This window comes from Salvelinus fontinalis, chromosome 2 (assembly GCF_029448725.1).
Source record: "Salvelinus fontinalis isolate EN_2023a chromosome 2, ASM2944872v1, whole genome shotgun sequence".
NCBI classification, from domain to species: Eukaryota; Metazoa; Chordata; class Actinopteri; order Salmoniformes; family Salmonidae; genus Salvelinus; species Salvelinus fontinalis.
The window spans coordinates 81,859,099-81,877,062 of NC_074666.1; the positions used below are offsets into that span (position 1 = coordinate 81,859,099).

At 42.8% G+C, this 17,964-nt stretch overlaps 2 protein-coding genes across 4 annotated transcripts in view; one reads left to right on the top strand and one right to left on the bottom strand.

Moving 5' to 3' along the window:
- LOC129828810 (rap guanine nucleotide exchange factor-like 1) overlaps positions 1-4,137 on the top strand; it is a 31,196-nt gene extending 27,059 nt beyond the window's left edge. For all 3 annotated transcript variants that reach the window (XM_055890033.1, XM_055890042.1, XM_055890050.1), the window contains exon 15: positions 1,949-4,137. In XM_055890033.1, the coding sequence (XP_055746008.1) occupies positions 1,949-2,073 (125 nt within the window). In that variant the 3' untranslated portion in view covers positions 2,074-4,137. The remainder of the gene's footprint in view (positions 1-1,948) is intronic.
- Positions 4,138-9,071: 4,934 nt separating this feature from the next.
- Positions 9,072-16,623, bottom strand: LOC129828826 (WAS/WASL-interacting protein family member 2-like). Its single transcript, XM_055890062.1, has 8 exons — positions 16,298-16,623; positions 15,410-15,535; positions 14,287-14,419; positions 13,925-14,035; positions 12,692-13,366; positions 12,090-12,287; positions 11,572-11,673; positions 9,072-11,404 (listed from the first exon to the last, which is right to left on the bottom strand). Exons 2-8 carry the CDS (start codon positions 15,473-15,475, stop codon positions 11,364-11,366), a joined length of 1,326 nt encoding a protein of 441 aa, XP_055746037.1. The 5' UTR covers positions 15,476-15,535; positions 16,298-16,623; the 3' UTR covers positions 9,072-11,363.
- Between the last annotated feature and the right edge of the window lie 1,341 nt (positions 16,624-17,964).

The window sequence follows — 17,964 nt, forward strand, 5'->3', positions numbered from 1 at the left end:
ATTTATTGACATGGGGCACAAAGAGAGGTTTCTCAGCACATGAACGACTTGGCCTCTCTACATACAAGACAACACATAGAGGTTTATACCCGCTGAAGATTCTTCACTTGTACAAGCATATTATATGTAGAAAGAGGCTAATCTAGATATAAAAAAAAAAAGAAAAAAATCGGAATGTTCCTCATGATAACACTACTGACACTGCACTGGCTAATGACAAACGCCACACAATGTTAAACGGCACTAAAATAACACAAGGTACTGTACCGTATGTTATTTTTACAGCTACGTTGATATTTATTTAAGCATTGTTGGGTTTGGAGCTTGCAAGAAAGGCATTTCACTGTACTAGTGTACGTGACATTTGAAACGCGAAACTCGAGACCAGGGCTGGGTTAATGTTTTTGTTGCTGTATTTTACTTTAGATCTAGTTACAACTTCTGTCTATTAGAGGACACGTTCATTCACCTGGCTTCCAAGGTTTAAGCTCCTTTGTGACGTAAAGAACACAAACAAGACTTGACGTAACTGGTGTGTGTAGAACCTTTAGTTGAATAGCTTCTACCTGAAAGCAGCAAAATAGAGTTTATTTTCACTCTGGGTTTCTCAAAATGGGGTTTATTTTCACTCTGAAATATTCTATAGCCTTCATTCAGGATACTCAGACCAGTTACAGGAAGTGCTGAAACCCTTTTTAGGGCTGTATTATTTTGTACACAGTGCTATAATGAATCTGTGCTTAGATGTGTAAATCCTAGAGGGCTTAGTTACGGCGGTACATTGTCTGAGATTACCACTGTACCCTAATGGACTGTATGGAGTGCTTCGTTCGGTGACCCAGGGGTCGCTCTTTTGAATTACCCCGTCATTTCTATCCCTCTCTTTCTCCCCATCTCTCCTTTCTTTTTCTCTCTCCCTCTGTCCAGCTGAGTGACTTTTGCCAATGGTCATCTGATTCCATTACGCATAGGTTACTTCTGCTTAGCGAGATAGAGCACACAGGGATATGTTTAACCTTGTGTTCTCTGACAGCTATAGGGTACATTCAGGCATACACCACATTCACAAACCCATTGAAAACCCCCCAAAGGAAATGGCTCTGGAAATGGGCTCTGGAGTAAATGGCCATCTAATCCTATAGATTGCTGCTGCTGTTGTGATGGTGGCACAGAGGAGGATAACGGCGCATCCAAGGAGGATTTTCTGCGCCCAGAATGGGAAAGGACAAATTGTGGCTATTGTTAGCCTGCCTGACAAAAAGTGTTTTGCTGTTGGTTAGAACTGAATCAAACCAGTTTCTTTGCCTGCTGCGTTGTGTGGGCTCGTCGTGAGCAGATGCTGCTGCTATCCTCTTGTTAGGTCAAGTGGAAATATTAGGGCTTTCTGCCGCCATCCGGTGGTGAGATTAGGACATTGCACGCCACAGCAGCTTCTCTGGGGGTTTAACACTACCATCTAGCGCAGGGATTATCAACTACATTCAGCCTTGGGCCTCATTTTTTTTTATTGAGCGGGTGGTCGGGGGATGGAATATAATTACAAATAATATGTAGACTGCAAATTGACCTCAAGAATCCCAAACATATATGTTTGACTAAAACCTTACCTTGATTTGAATAGAATCACGTTCCTCTGTTATGAGTGGGAATACTTGCGAAAGGGTTGCTTAAATTAAAATAACTTGGAGCTGATTTCCTAGTGTTTTTAGACGTGTGTGTGTGTGTGTGTGTGTGTGTGTGTGTGTGTGTGTGTGTGTGTGTGTAAAAACACCAGGAAATCAGCTGCAACCTATATATTTGTGCTAAGAAATTGGAGGTACAAATAAAACCACCTGCATGCCAAATTTGACCCGGGGGACCCTGATCTAGGGGGTGAATATGATTACTGCATAAATTATTTTGTTGGGGGTATGTTTAACTAATAAACCGACCTCTTTCTCTTTCGTAGCTCTGGATGCAGAGCCTTCCCCCTCTCACCTCCAGACCAAGGCCTACGTTCGCCAGCTGCAGGTCATCGACAATCAGAACCTGCTCTTTGAAATGTCCTGCAAGCTAGAGCCCAAAGACATGTGAGAGAAAGTGCGAATGAGTGGGAGAGGGACGAGAAAGAGGGAGAGATACCCATACCCACCTTACCCCCCTTCTCCATTGCAACTCTGCCCTCAATGGTCTCAACCCTGATTGGCTGAATCAGCTAGCCATTTTTGTAACCTTCCTATGCTGGTTGTTTTCCTGGATTCCTCCAGCCTCCTTCCCGGTCTGCTTGTCACGAGCCACTGCTGATTTTGTGTACAATACTCAGACGGCTGGAAACGGCTGAGAAAAATGACTGGAACTCTTTTCTTTGAAGCCTTGTGCGTGTGACTTTGTGAGCATGTTGTGTGAGGAGGGCACGAGGTTTCAGGACTGACTCGACTAGCAGATTGGACAGCCATTTTGTACAGAAAATGAGGATAAATGAATAGTAGGCTTTTGTTTGATTTGTTTTTGTTTCCCCAACACCAAGTCATGCTTCTGCTTTCACGTCCAAGTGAAACCTGTCCAGTTTGCACTGCCACCAAATCCCCTTCCCCAACTGGACCTTTCTGAACTTACCCAAACCAGGATGGTTAGCCCAAATGGGGAAAGGCCGGCTTTGTTTTACTAGACCAGTTGAACTGAAGTCTCTTTGACATTTGACCCCCAGACAGACTCTATTCCTACTGTTGTCCCATCTGTTCTCTGTGAAGTACTCAGATGTGAGACAATCTAACTCCGTGACCTCTAACCTAACTCTTGACCCCTCCCCTCCAGCCAACATGGGCACTTACCACCGACAGCTCAGCGGCAGCCCTCAACGAGTCAGCGACAGTTGGATAATAGAAGATATACTCCTATGCTAGTTCCTACTAGTACTTCTGGGCTAGAATAAACCCAGAGTTTATACCTCTGAACAAAAGCTTCCACCGTGTCACAAGAAGACGTGGTATTTCGGGTGATGGTGGAATGAAAAGTCTCTGAACCCCATGATGTGCTGCAGGCTTATTGGCTCCCCACGTCAAAGATCTCTCTCATTGGTTGAGTCAGTTGTTGATTGACAGCTCTTGATAATTCCACCCTTTTAGGGGGTTCAGACTGAGGCCACAGGTTCACCATCACAAGACAAACCCTTCTTTATGTACAGATGATGGGAGGCCAACAAAATTTGTAACAACAAAGCACTTTTGCCTGACCTCAGGGCACATTTTCAGCATGAGAATTGTTTGTGATTGTATAAAATGTTCAGTATAGTTCAGTTCAATATCATTTTTATCGCAATTTAACAAAGCCATTGTCGCAGAACTCTCAACAAAAGAGCCAAGGCCCGTTTTATTCTATAGGCATGGTACCATCATCATGGCCAGTTGTACTGCACCATAGTTTCTAATATGCTGATTGATGATTTTCTCATAGAAAGTATATGGAGTTGAACAACTGGACCCAGTGACGTTGACACCACTTGTTTGCCTGCAACTCTCTCAGGACCCCTGGTTCGCGACCTTCGCGGAGGGCTGCCTGGCAATGCCTGTACGATAAAGCTGTAATGTAAATATTCTATGTGTAAATAGCTAAATAATATGGAGACTCTATTTTATGTAAGATGCAAGGACATTATTTTATTTGTTTTGTAAATCTGAGAACGGGTGTAAATGGAGACTGAAATGGAGTCTGCTACTGTAGTTGAGATGAATTGTACAGCATATTTCTTCAGTTTTTTTTCTTTTCTTCTTAAGCGACTGGGAGGCCTGGGGTGAGGGATCTTGACTCGCGTGGGGGGTTGTTTTTGTACAGAAGTCAGTGTTTACAGTCATCTCTCCCGAAACTCAGATGTGTCATTAGACGTAGTCCAAGGTTATATCCGAGCAGTTGTGTCAAATCAACCCTTAACCCCTAGGCAATGTGTAGGTCTGGGAGATTTGGATAGGTGGTAATGTAGTAAGACCTCCACTTTGCCCATTGTGATGGGCTAGATGGAAGTATCACTATATTGCTTACACCGATCACTTGTTTAGGAGGTAGGGGCTGAGGGTTTGGGAGTCGATCTGCTCTTTTTACCATGGGGAGGCCCTTCACTCTGGTCTCGGATACTACGCACCTAAATAAAGCCTCTTCTGATGACACCTGTGTGCTGTTGGGTTATTCTGCCATTTTAACCTTGGCTACTGCCTCTTTCTCAATTTTCACTTAACATACAGTATTGGCTCACAGAGCGGCCACACATAGAATGATTGAGCTGTTCTTGCCATAATATGGACTTGGTATTTTATCAAATAGGGCTATCTTTTATATCCCACCCCTACCTTGTCGCAACACAACCGATTGTCTGAAACGCACGAAGAAGGAAAGAATTTCCACATATTAACTTTTAACAAGGCCAGCCTTATTGAATGGGACACTTTTAAATGTGCCTTTTGGAGGAAATTCAATACTAATCTTTAAAACAAAAGCAATTTAGGTCAAAAGAGTTAATATTAACAAAGGAAATAGGACAAACAGTACAGATAGATAGCAATAGAAACTCTACCATAGAAGCACAGAATAAGTTAGAGGACAAACTAAAAGAAATGGACAAACTTAATCAAGAAAGATCAAGTGTAATATATTATAAAAAATAAAGTGAACTGGATAGAATAGGGAAAAATGTACCAAATTATTTTTTAATCTTCAACATAGAAATGCTACCAAAAATAATTCACTGAAACTTGTTAAAAATTATGGTCAGTCATGATTCACCAAACCATATTTTTTGAAAGAGGAAGAAAAGTACTTTAAGCATATGTTTTCATTTCAGTCTCTTCCATCTCCACTAACCAAAGATTTAAAAAAAATTTTTTTTGGGGGGGGGTGGTGGATCAGCTTTAATATTGTATGGATGTTCTTCTATTAATAATGTAAAATTAACATCTGTACAGAAAGACTCATGTGAAGGCCAAATTACAGAGGAGGAACTTCTTGATGCAATTAAAGCCTTTAAGTCCGGGAAAACTCCAGGGATGGATGGCATAGCAGTTGAGATATACCAAACCTTTTTTTATGTACTCAGAGGACCGTTATTAGTATGTTTTAATCTACCGTTTTTACAGGAGTGGTTATCAGATACTTAACAAGGCAGTCTGATTTCATTACTACTGAAACAGGACCCTAGTGGTAAAAATAAAGATGCAGTCCATTGAAAAAATCAGAGGCCCCTTACACTTCAGTGTTATGATGCAAAAATTCTGGCAAAATGCATAGTGCATATAATTAATCCTAATTAGACAGGTTTTTTTACATGGACGATAGATTGGAGATAATATAAGCACTGGACACAACAGAACACTATGCAACATCTGGGAAACCAGGCCCCGGTATTCATAGCTGACTTTGAAAAAGCTTTTGATAATGTATGACTGGAATTTATTTATAAATGCCTGGAACATCAATTCTTGAGAATTTCTAAGACAATGGTTAAAGTTATGTACAGTACCAGTCAACATTTTGGACACACCTATACATTCCAGTGTTTTTCTTAATGTTTTACTATTTTCTTCATTGTATAATATTAGTGAAGACATCAAAACTATGAAATAACACATATGGAGTCATGTAGTAACCAAAAAAGTGTTAAATCAAAATATATTTTATTTGAGATTTTTCAAAGTAGCCACCCTTTGCCTTGATGACAGCTTTGCACACTCTTGGCATTCTCTCAACCAGCTTCATGAGGTAGTTACCTGCAATGCATTTCAAAGAACAGTTGTGCCTTGTTAAAATGTGATTTGTGGAATTTCTTTCCTTAATGCATTTGAGCCAATCAGTTGTGTTGTGACAAGCTAGGGGTGGTATATAGAATATAGTCATATTTGGTAAAAGACCCAAGTCCATATTATGGCAAGAACAGCTCAAATAAGCAAAGAGAAACAACAGGCCATCATTAAGACATGAAGATCAGTCAATGCAGAATATTAAGAACTTTGAAAGTTTCTTCAAGTGCAGTCGAAAAAACCATCAAGCGCTATGATGAAACTGGTTCTCATGAGGACCGCCACAGGAAAGGAAGACCCAGAGTTACCTCTGCTGCAGAGGATAAGTTCATTAGAGTTAACTGCACCTCATTGCAGGCCAAATAAATGCTTTCCAGAGTTCAAGTCAACGACACATCTCAACTGTTCAGAGGATACTGCGTGAATCAGGCCTTCATGGTTGAATTGCTGCAAAGAAGCCAACTATTAAAGGCACCAATAAGAAGAGACTTGCTTGGGCCAAGCAATGGACATTAGACCGGTGGAAATCTGTCCTTTGGTCTGATAAGTCCAAATTTGAGATTTTTGGTTCCAACCGCGGTGTCTGTGAGATGCAGAGTAGGTGAACAGATGATCTCCGAAATCTGTGGTTCCCACCGTGAAGCATGGAGGAGGTGGTGTGGGTGTGCTTTGCTGGTGACACTGTCTGTGATTTATTTAGAATTCAAGGTACACTTAACCAGCATGGTTCGGGGGGCAGAAATGATTAAATATTATAGTATTAGACCTTTCACCAAAGGCTTCAGTCATACAAAAGTTATACTTAAATCTGAACTTGTTCTCTAACAGATTAGTAGAATGTCTCACCCCTTGTTCAAGAATTACCTTTATTCAGATTACCTCTCACTTTCGGTTATTTGAAAATGTAATTATCTCCAAAATATTACTATTTTTAAAATAAGCTGTAGAGAGTTGGTTGTAATTTCAGCTTAATCCAAGAGAAAAGACAGAACAAATAATAAAACATTATGGCTAAAATCAAATATACTTACTGCATGGAGTTGTCACACGTGCAGCTAACAAAAATATATGGAAATGTCTGCTCTACCCACATTTACAACCAACTAATTCATTGCAGCATTATTGCAGAAATGGAAGAGGCAGGTGGAACTGGGAAAAAGAACGGAACATGGCTGTTGGCCCTGCATTAAAGACCAAAATTGGTTAAAGGAAATTGTGCTAAATAAAAAGTTTACCAATTTAATGTAAGGATCAAAAAAGTGACAACTGTGTCAAAAAGATGGCAAAATAGTTGGGAAGAGATTTTCGATGTACCGATTCCATGGCACATGGTTTATGAGCGTATACACAAAAATATTCAAAACTTAGAATTTTTCAATTTAAATTATACATTTTTGCAACCAATAGGATATTATATACAGTGCATTAGGAAAGTATTCAGACCACTTGACATTTTCCACATTTTGTTAAATAAATCGTAAGGCTGTAATGTAAATCAATTTTAAAATAAGGCTTTAACCTAACAAAATGTTGAAAAAGTCAAAGGGTCTGAATACTTTCACTGTATATAGGGAATACAACATCCCAGCTCTGCAGATTTACTGTTTTGGTGTTGTAGCTTGTTTCTGGATGCAGGTTACAGGAATAACTGAAGAATTGCAACATTTACCTGCAGGTCACTCTGCAAATAGCACTGATAGGTGATTTGAAAAGTCAGTCAATCGATCAATAATATAATACTTTTAGCCCCCCCAAAAATTTAATTTACAATCTGTAGAAACTATGAGAAAGGTTCAGAACTTTTGTGAAACATCACAGCACAGTTGAAAAACATAGAAAATAGAAATCAAAACTGGATGGTGTTAAGAGATAGCCGGGAGGGGTTGAAGGGTGGGACTAAAAATAACAAGATAACTATTGTAAAATACATTGTGTCCGTAAATTGTATATAGTATGTACACTACATGACTAAAAGTATGTAGACACCAGCTCGTTGAACATCTCATTCCAAAATCATGGGCATTAATATGAAGTTGGGCCTCCTTTGCTGCTATAACAGCCTCCACTCTTCTGGGAAGACTTTCCATTAGATGTTGGAATAGTGCGGTGGGGACTTGCTTCCATTCAGCCACAAGAGCATTACTGAGCTTGGGCACTGATGTTGGACGATAAGGCCTGGCTCACAGACGTTCCAATTGATCCCAAAGGTGTTCAATGGCGTTGAGGTCAGGGCTCTGTGCAGGCCAGCCACGTTCTGCCACATCGATCTCGACAAACCATTTCTGTATGGACCTCGCTTTGTGCACGGGGACATGGTCATGCTGAAACAGGAAAGGGCCTTCCCCAAACTGTGGCCGCAAAAAGTTGGAAGCACAGCGGTAAGATTTCCATTCACTGGAACTAAGGGGCCTAGCCCGATCCATGAAAAACAGCCCCAGACCATTATTCCTCCTCCAAACTTTACAGTTGGCACTATGCATTACTCCAGAGAACGCGTTTCCACTGCTCCAGAGTCCACTGGCGGCGAGCTTTACACCACTCCAGCCGACGCTTGGCAGTGCGTATGGTGATCTTAAGCTTGTGTGCGGCTCCTCAGCAATGGAAACACATTTCATGAAGTTCCCGATGGACAGTTCTTGTGCTGACATTGCTTCCAGAGCCAGTTTGGAACTCGGTAGTGAGTGTTGCAACTGAGTATAGACTATTTTTTACGTGCTTCAGCGATCCCATTCTGTGAGCTTGTGGCCTACCACTTCGCAGGTAAGCCGTTGTTGCTCCTATAAGTTCCCACTTCACAATAAACAGCACTTACAGTTGACCGAGGCAGCTCCAGCACGGCAGAAATTTGACAAACTAACTTGTTGGAAAGGTGGCATCCTATGACTGTGCCATGTTAAAAGTCACCGAGCTCTTCAGTAAGGTCATTTTACTGTCAATGTTTGTCTATGGAGATTGCATGGCTGTGCATTCGATTTTAGACACCCGTCAGCAACAGGTATAGCTGAAATAGCCAAATCCACTCATTTGAAGGTGTGTCCACATACTTGTGTATATAGTGTATAAGCTAAGTGTTTTTGCCCATTAGTTTACTCCAATTAAGGGAACACAATGGGGGAAAAAATAAATATATATTTTAAATGATGCAGACAATGACATTGTAGCTCCAGTCAATCTATCTACCCCCTAAAATAAAATAAATATGTAATTTTGTAATGTGGGTGAACTATCCCTTTAACCAAAACCTGTGGCAAGTTATTGCATAACGTCACTAATAACAGATGACAATGAACTGGACAGAGACAGGAAAAGTATACTTTTTTTTCTTCCATCACTGACATTTTAATTGAATTGGTACAACATGTCTGACGCAGAAGGGTGAAATGTACAGAAGGAATCAGGGCCTGGATTAAGCTAAGTATGAAAGTATGAAATGGGGGATGAGAAGACACAAACAAGGAGGTTCTCTCAATGTGAGTACATACTGCTCCTGTTGAAATGGCCACACAGGCCCTCTGTGACACAGAGAGGGAATATCTAAAGGGGGACAGAAGGCAGAAGACTTAACAGTTTGTCACTGGATTCTGACAAAAGCCTGGCGTTACCTATCCCCGTTTTAGTCACTATATTACAAGCTTAATACATATTAAAAGTAGAATAGCCATGACTACCATATGAGGTGTATTAACTTAGATTGGTTCTCTTTTTTTTTTACAAATCCTGAATTGACTCTTACAGCGAATAATAAGGCAGAAGACCAGCAAGGGTTGAAATAAACAATGAATAGTGAGTGACAGTTTAAGGGGGTTCGGTCACGGTGCAGGGCCGTTTCAAAATAAGGAACAAGACTAACCCCACACAACACATAAACAATAGGAACAAAAATCACAGGTACCAGAGTTAAAGGTTCACCTCCCCGTGTAACAATGTGCATTTGTTTCAGTCTTGTGGTCACAAGTGCATTAAGCAAAGAAATGTAAGGACTACATTACATTTTAACTAGGATTGAGTTGAACAACATGGAAGTGGTCATTAGTTTGTCCATTCGACCCTCAGCAGAAGACTCAAAATTGTTTCAGACATACGGGTCTGTACTGCCCTCTCACTCAACATTGGCCAAATCCATAATACAACTTTGTATGTTTAAAAAAAATAAATAAAGACAAATTGAATGGGTACTGCATCACAAGCATATACTGTAGGTCCCACATCTCCCTATGGAAAAACAAAATACTGCCATCACGTGGCTATTGTGGGTATCAACAAACCTTATCCTGCCGAGTTCCAGGAAAAGGTTTGTATTTGAAAGCATACTTACCCCTCAACATAATTTCTCTCTATCAATTTTGAACAATAAACTCTTGGATTGCTTCCGACTCATTGCCTGGGTTCAGGTTGAGTATTTGTGTCAATGTACTGGTTCAGCATCCTGTAGCATGCAATGCATTTGAAAGGCTCTGTCATTGAACTAGTGAGGGTTGTAGTGTTGGTATGAGTTAGTTGTCGTGAAATGGTTTCAGTGACCCAGACTAGTGTTAGACGGCATAATAAACCTTCTGCTGTGCATTTAGGACAACTAACAAGCTCACCCCTCACGCATTTTGTCAAGACAGACACACACTGAAAAAAAAGACAACATGCATCCATCTGGTTAGTTTTTTCTTCTGCGTAGGGAGGGAGGGAGAGATTCCTCGCTGCAAGATCCCATACATGTGCATCATCATTCTAAACAGGAAGACTTTTTCACAAACCAACGATCGTCACTGTCACAGGTGTTGGTTACTGCCAACAATCACAGAACGTATGAAACTATTGCTTTGATCAGACCGTCCCACCATTCATAAGAGAAACCCCGGCAGCCTTGCAGCAGGGAGAGAGGATGGGGGGGGGGGGGTATGCTGTTCCCAGTTCAGGTCCGACTCAGTTGGCACTTTTGGAGAGAATCTCTCATCTAATAATGCCTTTCCAATATCATCATCTCCAGGTCTCTGTTCCACAAACTGTATACCTGAGAGAACTTTCAAACAGTAGCAGTTCCCTACATCAGCAAGGGGTACAGTGGTCCCAAAAAGTCAATCACCTTTAGACACTTAGAACCAGGCTGTAGAGTCACTGGTGTTCTCCCGTCGCATGGTGATGTGGGCTCTCACAGTGCATACTCTGATGACGTGGAGGACATTTTTTACTCCCATTTTGACAAATCGCAACAGTCTGTGTGGTATGGGGGTGGATGTCTTTCATACCAGTGTCAAAGTGTTCCCCATCCACACGAGCGTGGAAACACTATCAATGGGTAAGTATGCCTTTGTGACAAAACAGGGCAAGTTCACCCACGCGGACACAGGCTGGGAATGGCATAAGTAAGCTCCCAACTCCACCTTCAAAATGGAGCATGACTGCCATAGCAAATATTCCTGGGCTATTCAAGGGCGAGCGTGTGAGTGAATGGTTATGGAGCTTAAGTGAAATGGAATGTTATCAAATGAGAAGCATGTCGGTATATGTTATATTAGGTTCTATGTGAGAAAGTAGTGTGTGTGTGTGTGTGTGTGTGTGTATAACCCTTGTCTCCTGTACAGTAGAAGTGAAGTGGTCTCACAGTGTTCACCTTCCCACAGGCGGTGCAGGAGGAGCTCCCCTCATCACTGCCAAAGACACAGCCAAAACAAAAAAAAGCTGTTACAATAAACTATAGGCCTATGGGAAAATATTGCTATTCCTTTCATGTAAAAAAAATGTTGTACTGTGCACCAGAAAATGTGTGTATATTATTTATTGGCATATTGTGTCACACTGATAAGTGAGCCCTCACCTCTGTTGGCTTTGCTGGGGTAGATCTTGGTGAAGTGCCGGTACTCCTCTGGAGCAGGGAAGTCATTCAGAGGGTGGAAAGAATACTTGGACTCAAAGTCATCTGTAGGGAGAGAAGGTTAGGAGGATGACAGCTTCAGGTCAGGGTTGGTGGTCAAGGCCATTGAAGGTCAACAAAGGGCAAGAGGGAGGAGAGGACGGAAAGAAAAGTAGGGAAGAGTGTGAAGAGATGGTAGTTCAATCCCCTCTTTTGTACTGATCCAATTCAAAGTCATCCATCCGAAGGAGCCAATACAACATGTATTATATGACAAATAAAGTAAAGCCAGTTTACCCTTTACCCAACTCAAATGTATAGTTTTCCCTTCACTTTTACAGATTCAATACTTACTAGGACTGCAACATTTTATACATTCCAAAAGACTCCGAAGTAGATTGACTAACAAAATGAGTTGGTTGTTAATGTAGAGGGAAAACGAATTTGAGGTCAGGTGATGCAGCATGAGGAAGACGACTCACCTACGAAGGAGCGGGAAATGGAGGGGTGTCCATTGCGGATAGGTGGGGGAGGGGGCGGGGGTCCGGCAGGGGTACGGGAGGGTGGAGGGGGGGGCTTGCCACGGCTATGAGGCTCTGAGGGGCTACCTCTGTAGGGGGGTGGCGGAGGGGGGGCATCCCGACCACCGTTTCGTTGAGTCGACCCAGGCGGGGGTGGAGCTGTACAGACAAACGATATGGTCATTAAGGAATAACAGAACAGCCACACTGGCTAACCATCAGTCATTACAATACAACAGCAAGACAGGAACGCTGTAGGCCTGTCATGACATGCCATCATACTGACTGTAGTGCCACACCTTGCCACAGCTTTTTCCACACTCATTTAATTTCTACACTAATAAACAAATCTCCTCTCCTCGCTTGCCTCACATTATGATAGGTGATTGACAAGAGGAGATGGAGGTAAAAAAAAATAAAAAATAGTGCGCCACAGCAGTGAGAACATGACCGAATTATGTAACTGAACTACGCATAACACAAACAGTAGAAAGCATTAAAGCTGGCCCTAATCCAGCTCCATTACAGGTAGAGGAACAAGGAGAGCACGAGTAGGAACATACCTGCTCCTCTGCCGGGGGGCTCACGGACTGGTGGGGGTGGGCGTCCGCCTGGCGGGGAGGGGGAGGGCGGCGGGGGTGGAGCTTGCCCCCGGGTTGGAGTGTGTCCAGGTCCGGGCGACAGCTTCTTGCTGAGGGAGTTGTGTCTATGAGGTAGCTCCGGGGCGGCTTCGTTAACCGGGCTGGAGGGGCCGTTGGTTATGGGCTGGCGGTACGGGGGAGGAGGTGGACCCAGAGAGGAGGAAGAGGAGGATGCTGAGGAGCCCCCTGATGTCGGGGGCCGGCGGTTGTTGTTGGGAGAAGGAGGCAGAGGGGCGCTGTTGCGGGCCGGCAACGGGGAAGTTCCCCTCTGTCCTGGCGTGGGAGGGAGGGGCTTCTCCCGGTTGTAGGAGGGGGCAGGTGGTGGCGCCTTCTGAGTTGGGGCAGGGGGTGCATTGCCCCGGCGAGAAAAAGGGGGAGGAGGTGGAGGGGCGGAGGAGCTGTGCTTCATGCCACTGTTTGGGCTGCCTCCGCTGAGTGGGCGGGAGAGGTCGGGGAGGGAGGGCCTCTGGGATCGGGAGTGCTCCGGGGGAGAGGCCTGCTGGGCTGAGCATTCTGTGCTGTCCTGGCGAACAGGAGGGCGAGGAGCAGCGGGGCGCGTGCCAGGAGGCGTCAGGGCTGACCTGCCAACCGAGCCATCTGCACCAAAAAAAAAATGTCACGTCATGTCACCAGCAATTTATATGAAGATGAATTTATACATGAACAGAGAAACATGAGGACATGTCTCAGTGCAGAGTTACTACAGAACGGTAGTGTATTAGGTTATTTTAGTCATCATAATCCATTTTCTAACATTTTCTCCCTGACAGATGGTAAGGCCCTGCCCTGCCTATGATGACATCTAAGACCAATGCAGACGTGCAGGTTAGGGAACTCATTATTGTGAATCAGCAAATCTCCTTCAGCAGTGCCTGTGTCAGATCTATTACAGCCCAATGACAACACTGAAACCTGACGGTCTGCCCTACCTACGCAGTCAAAAACCAGTGCTCATTTTTCACCTATTGCAATCGTGCTTTGACGAACTAGCTTGCTCCCAAACTTGCCAGCAATAAATATAATGGAAGGGAATTCAATTGCTGTTCTAAACCCTCCCCCCGATATAAGTTTGACGGACCACTCCTTCAGCGGTCCAGATTTTTTTGGGAGATCTTTGTAAATGACACCATAACAGTTAGGATATTAAATACTTGCCTCCGACTGGTCGTAATTTAGGCACACCTGCCTGGAAAAGACCTCCCATTGGCTGAATGGCCCCTGACGAGCCGCCTCCACCTCCATTACTACCACCACCTACTTTAGGCTCTGGACAGGGAAAACAAGGTTAAATTACATACATTACAATAGTAACCTATTATATGTAAAATAACCCTCGTGGTCTCCCATTTCAAGCCTGCGAAATAAACCTTGACCCCCAGTGAGTGTGCTCCATGCACTACCCTAGCCTCATCAGTTCTGTGCTTCTTACTTCCATCCAATCAGATTAGTCAGTAAAACACTACCAGAATAGTAGATCTGAGACACCAGGGTGAACCTTAGTGGTGCTGTGGCCTTACTTTCCAAGATGGGTGCGCTCCTGTCATTGACCACGCCGACCTTCTTCAGCTTGGCCCCGTTGTGGATGTCACCGAGCAGGGCTCCTCTGCCTTTGGCCTCATCTCGATTGAGCTTGGGTGGGGTGGTGTTGGCCTGCGAAGGGAGGGGAAGAGAGAGAGAGTGTGTGTCCTCTAGTTAGCGCACCACAGCACACTTTATGCTACCGGAGAACAGACCAAGTACATAACCTAATTTCTCGTGGACAGACTACATAAACAGTACAGTAGATCTTTTATGATACAATGGGATGCGTGAGATAACGAGCAGCATTAGATCGGGTGCTTTGGATAAATCACGATTTCACAGGCGTCTTTCAAATTTGGGATTGGGGGGGGGGGGGGGGGGGGGGGGGGTTATTTGGACCATAGACTTGCCCGTAACTAACCGAGATTATACATAGCCTGACAGGCTTGCAGAAAGCCATGTCACAGTTGGTGCAAGGGAATTAGCCGGGTAGAACGTGTTCTTGATAGGGGACTTTCTATTTCGTGAGTCTTTCGCATCAAGTCATTAATTAGCGTGAATTAGATGTTGAGGATGATTACTTGAGCGAGCAGCGCTAATCACTTGAATAAACCAGAAGGGCTCTGCGTACATCCCAAAATGGCACCCTAATTCTTATATAGTGTACTACTTTTGACCAGAGTCCTATGGGCCCTGGTCAAAAGCAGTGCACTATAAAAAGCGAATAGGGTGCCATTTGAGACACATCCTCTGATTGGGCTTGGCAGGGAGAGGATAGCACGCACAATCACGGGCCACGAGAACAGCTTTTTTTCAGATTTCAGTAGTGCTCTCCGCACAAGGGGAAACAAATTCACAACACAACACCAGTGAATATAAATCCCTTCGAAAAAGGGACCTATGAGTTGTCAAGTTGGTTGGACAACTAATTCATATTAACTACACTGGAGCTAGGCCTACATCATGGTTTGGAGCTAGGCCTTCATCATGGCTCAAACCCATTAATATGTCCCCATCATATGTTTGTTTGATACAGTTCTCTCTTAGACCCACACAGTTAGTTGCACAGGAAGCATTTTGCATTCAGGTGGCACCTTCCATGCTTCAATAAGTTCTTACCTGGCTGAAGGTGGGGGGTGGAGGGGGGCCTCCAGGGGGTGGAGGGGGAGGGGGAGGAATAGGCATCTTGACCCACTGAACAAGTCTTGTGGATGGCCTGGGTTCTCAGATACAAACTGTCACCACCTGCAATAACGCATTAAAACATGTTTCAGAGTCATCCAGTGACATTTCAGTCTCATCCATTGATAATGTTATCTAGTATGAATTTGTCAACTAGCACAGTTAGCTAAGTAGAGGTATATTTTAAACCACGTAGCTAGATAGCCATCTAATAAATGTTAACCTTCTGGGCTCATGTGACATTGTTATTGATGACGTCTTCATTTCATTAGCAAGTTGGCCTTTCTAGCTAGCAGATATCTAACGTTTGGTCAGTGCTGCTGTGGAATGTAAATGAGCCGACTGTAGATAGCGTTAAGTAATCCAATAGTGTGAAATCTCCAAATAAACCTGGTCATCGGTAGCTAGGTCAGATTAGCCAATAGTTAGCATAACAATTAGTTGACTAACGTTATGTAAATTAGCAAGCTGACAAACTAAGGTTAGCTAGTTAACCAATTAGCATACAAACTTGAAGCCATCGCGGAGGCCCTGCTGCAAAAGGATAACTAGCTAGCTCCATACACAACAGCTCAACTAGCTAGCATCTTGTAATAAAGCATGGCTACGATACATCCTAACTAAACGTAACGTTAGCTATGAATCTCAGCTATATAAATTACATACATGGCGCGAGCGCATCATGGCTATCAAGTTCGGCTAATGTGTTAATGGCTGTCATAATAGCTAACTACAGGATCTGCAGCGAGCTAGCTGGGTTAACCTGCCAGAGTTGCCAACCCTTGCAAGTTAGCTTAATTAGGCTAGCTAGATTGCTTCACTTACTTGAGTTCCTTAGCAGCCCATTCGTTTGATATTTGACGTTTTAACTCATATTTGTTTCTTCGTTCTCGGTAGTTCCTTCATCTCAAGTGTATTATAAATTCCAAGCTGGCCATTGATATTTCACTCCTGCATTCACTCTCACACCCTTCACTTGCAGCACAGATTTGCTGAAGCAGTGAAGATGGAAGTGTGCAGATGGAAAATGTACACCGCAGTGTACTAGAGATGGTAAAGAAAGCGAGACACCCCACTCCCTAATTTATTCGGAGCGGAGCCACTCTGGTCTACCTATGGCCCCCGCCCCGCCGAGGGAAGGGGGGGGGGGGGGGGGGCAGAAGCGAAATATCTGCGGGGTGGGGAGAGCAGGGAGGGGACAATAGGGCACCAACGAGTGGTTCCAGGAAGTGAATTGTCAATGCGATCACCCGTTGTGATAATAAATAGTAGCGACAGCAATATTACCAAAGATGTTCTACTAAGATAGACCACATCCTGTCGGGGAAAAAATCCTGTCGTTTCCAATGGGAGGAAAATGAGCCGAGTAGGTGGGATCAAGTGTCGAGATGGGTTTTTCAAAGTCGCGTTGATTTGGTCTATCAGATGTCAGTCAGATGGCTTCGTGGCGTCAATAAAATACATCGTCATCATATTCAAATTAAGTTCAAAATGAGATGCAGACGATCAAATCAAAGTGTATTTGTCACGTGCGCCGAATACAACAGGTACAGTGAAATGCTTACTTACAGGCTTTAACCAACAGTGCAAAAAGGTATTATCTAAACAATAGGTAAGTAAATAAATAAAAACAACAGTAAAAAAGACAGTGAAAAAAAACAGTAAACTGGAGATTTGGAGAAGAGGGACTTCAACATTTGTTTTTTGCTTCGATGTAATTATGATGTTGATAAAATCCCAGTAAAATTGGCCAAATTCCATAAACAGGCCCTTTTAGCTTGGATGTTAGCATATAAATACATTTTTTCCCTTCGCAGATACTTTCTATGGAACAACAAAGACATACGATTTAAAAATAAGTCAATTTTTTCCGTAACTGGTTTGAGAATAAAATTATTTTGGTTGGTCAGTTATTGAATGAGGATGGATATCTACTCTCATATGGGGAATTTCTTGAGTTTAGAATTCCAATAACCCCGAAAGAATATGCAATTGTTTTTTATGCGATTCCAAGGGGGGTTGTATTTTTTTTTTTTACATTCCTCTGTGGTTGATGTAAGTAACATAGATTTACATGAAAATATATTCATTGGCAATATTAACATCAAAGATAAATGTAGTAGTAAACAGATTAGAAATATTGCCTGTGATACTACAATTCCCTCAGCCAGATTTTTTTGGTCGAATATCTATGGTGATATACAGTGGGGGAAAGCAGGGAAAATTGCTAACAAATATTGTATCAGTAACAAGGTAAAGGAAGTTTAACTTAAAATGTTACATAGAATTTATCCTGTGAAACATGTTTTGGAAAGATTCAAGCTGAATATTGACTATAATTGTGATTTCTGTGGATTGGAGAAGACCATTTTGCATTTGTTTTTTGCCTGTATTTATAGTAGAATTTTTGGGATTGACATACAGAACTTTGTTACAACCAAAAAATAGCACCGGTTGTACAATTTAATGGTTTTGATATAATGATTTATTTC

What these genes read in the sequence shown, in the direction of transcription:
- LOC129828826 (XM_055890062.1), bottom strand. Translation starts at nt 15,475, where the DNA reads ATGCCTATTCCTCCCCCTCCCCCTCCACCCCCTGGAGGCCCCCCTCCA. An exon ending in CATTTCCCGCTCCTTCGTAG is followed by an intron (nt 11,674 to 12,089) that starts GTGAGTCGTCTT and finishes CTCTCCCTACAG; the next exon opens with ATGACTTTGAGTCCAAGTAT. An exon ending in CCCCAGCAAAGCCAACAGAG is followed by an intron (nt 11,405 to 11,571) that starts GTGAGGGCTCAC and finishes TGTCTTTGGCAG; the next exon opens with TGATGAGGGGAGCTCCTCCT.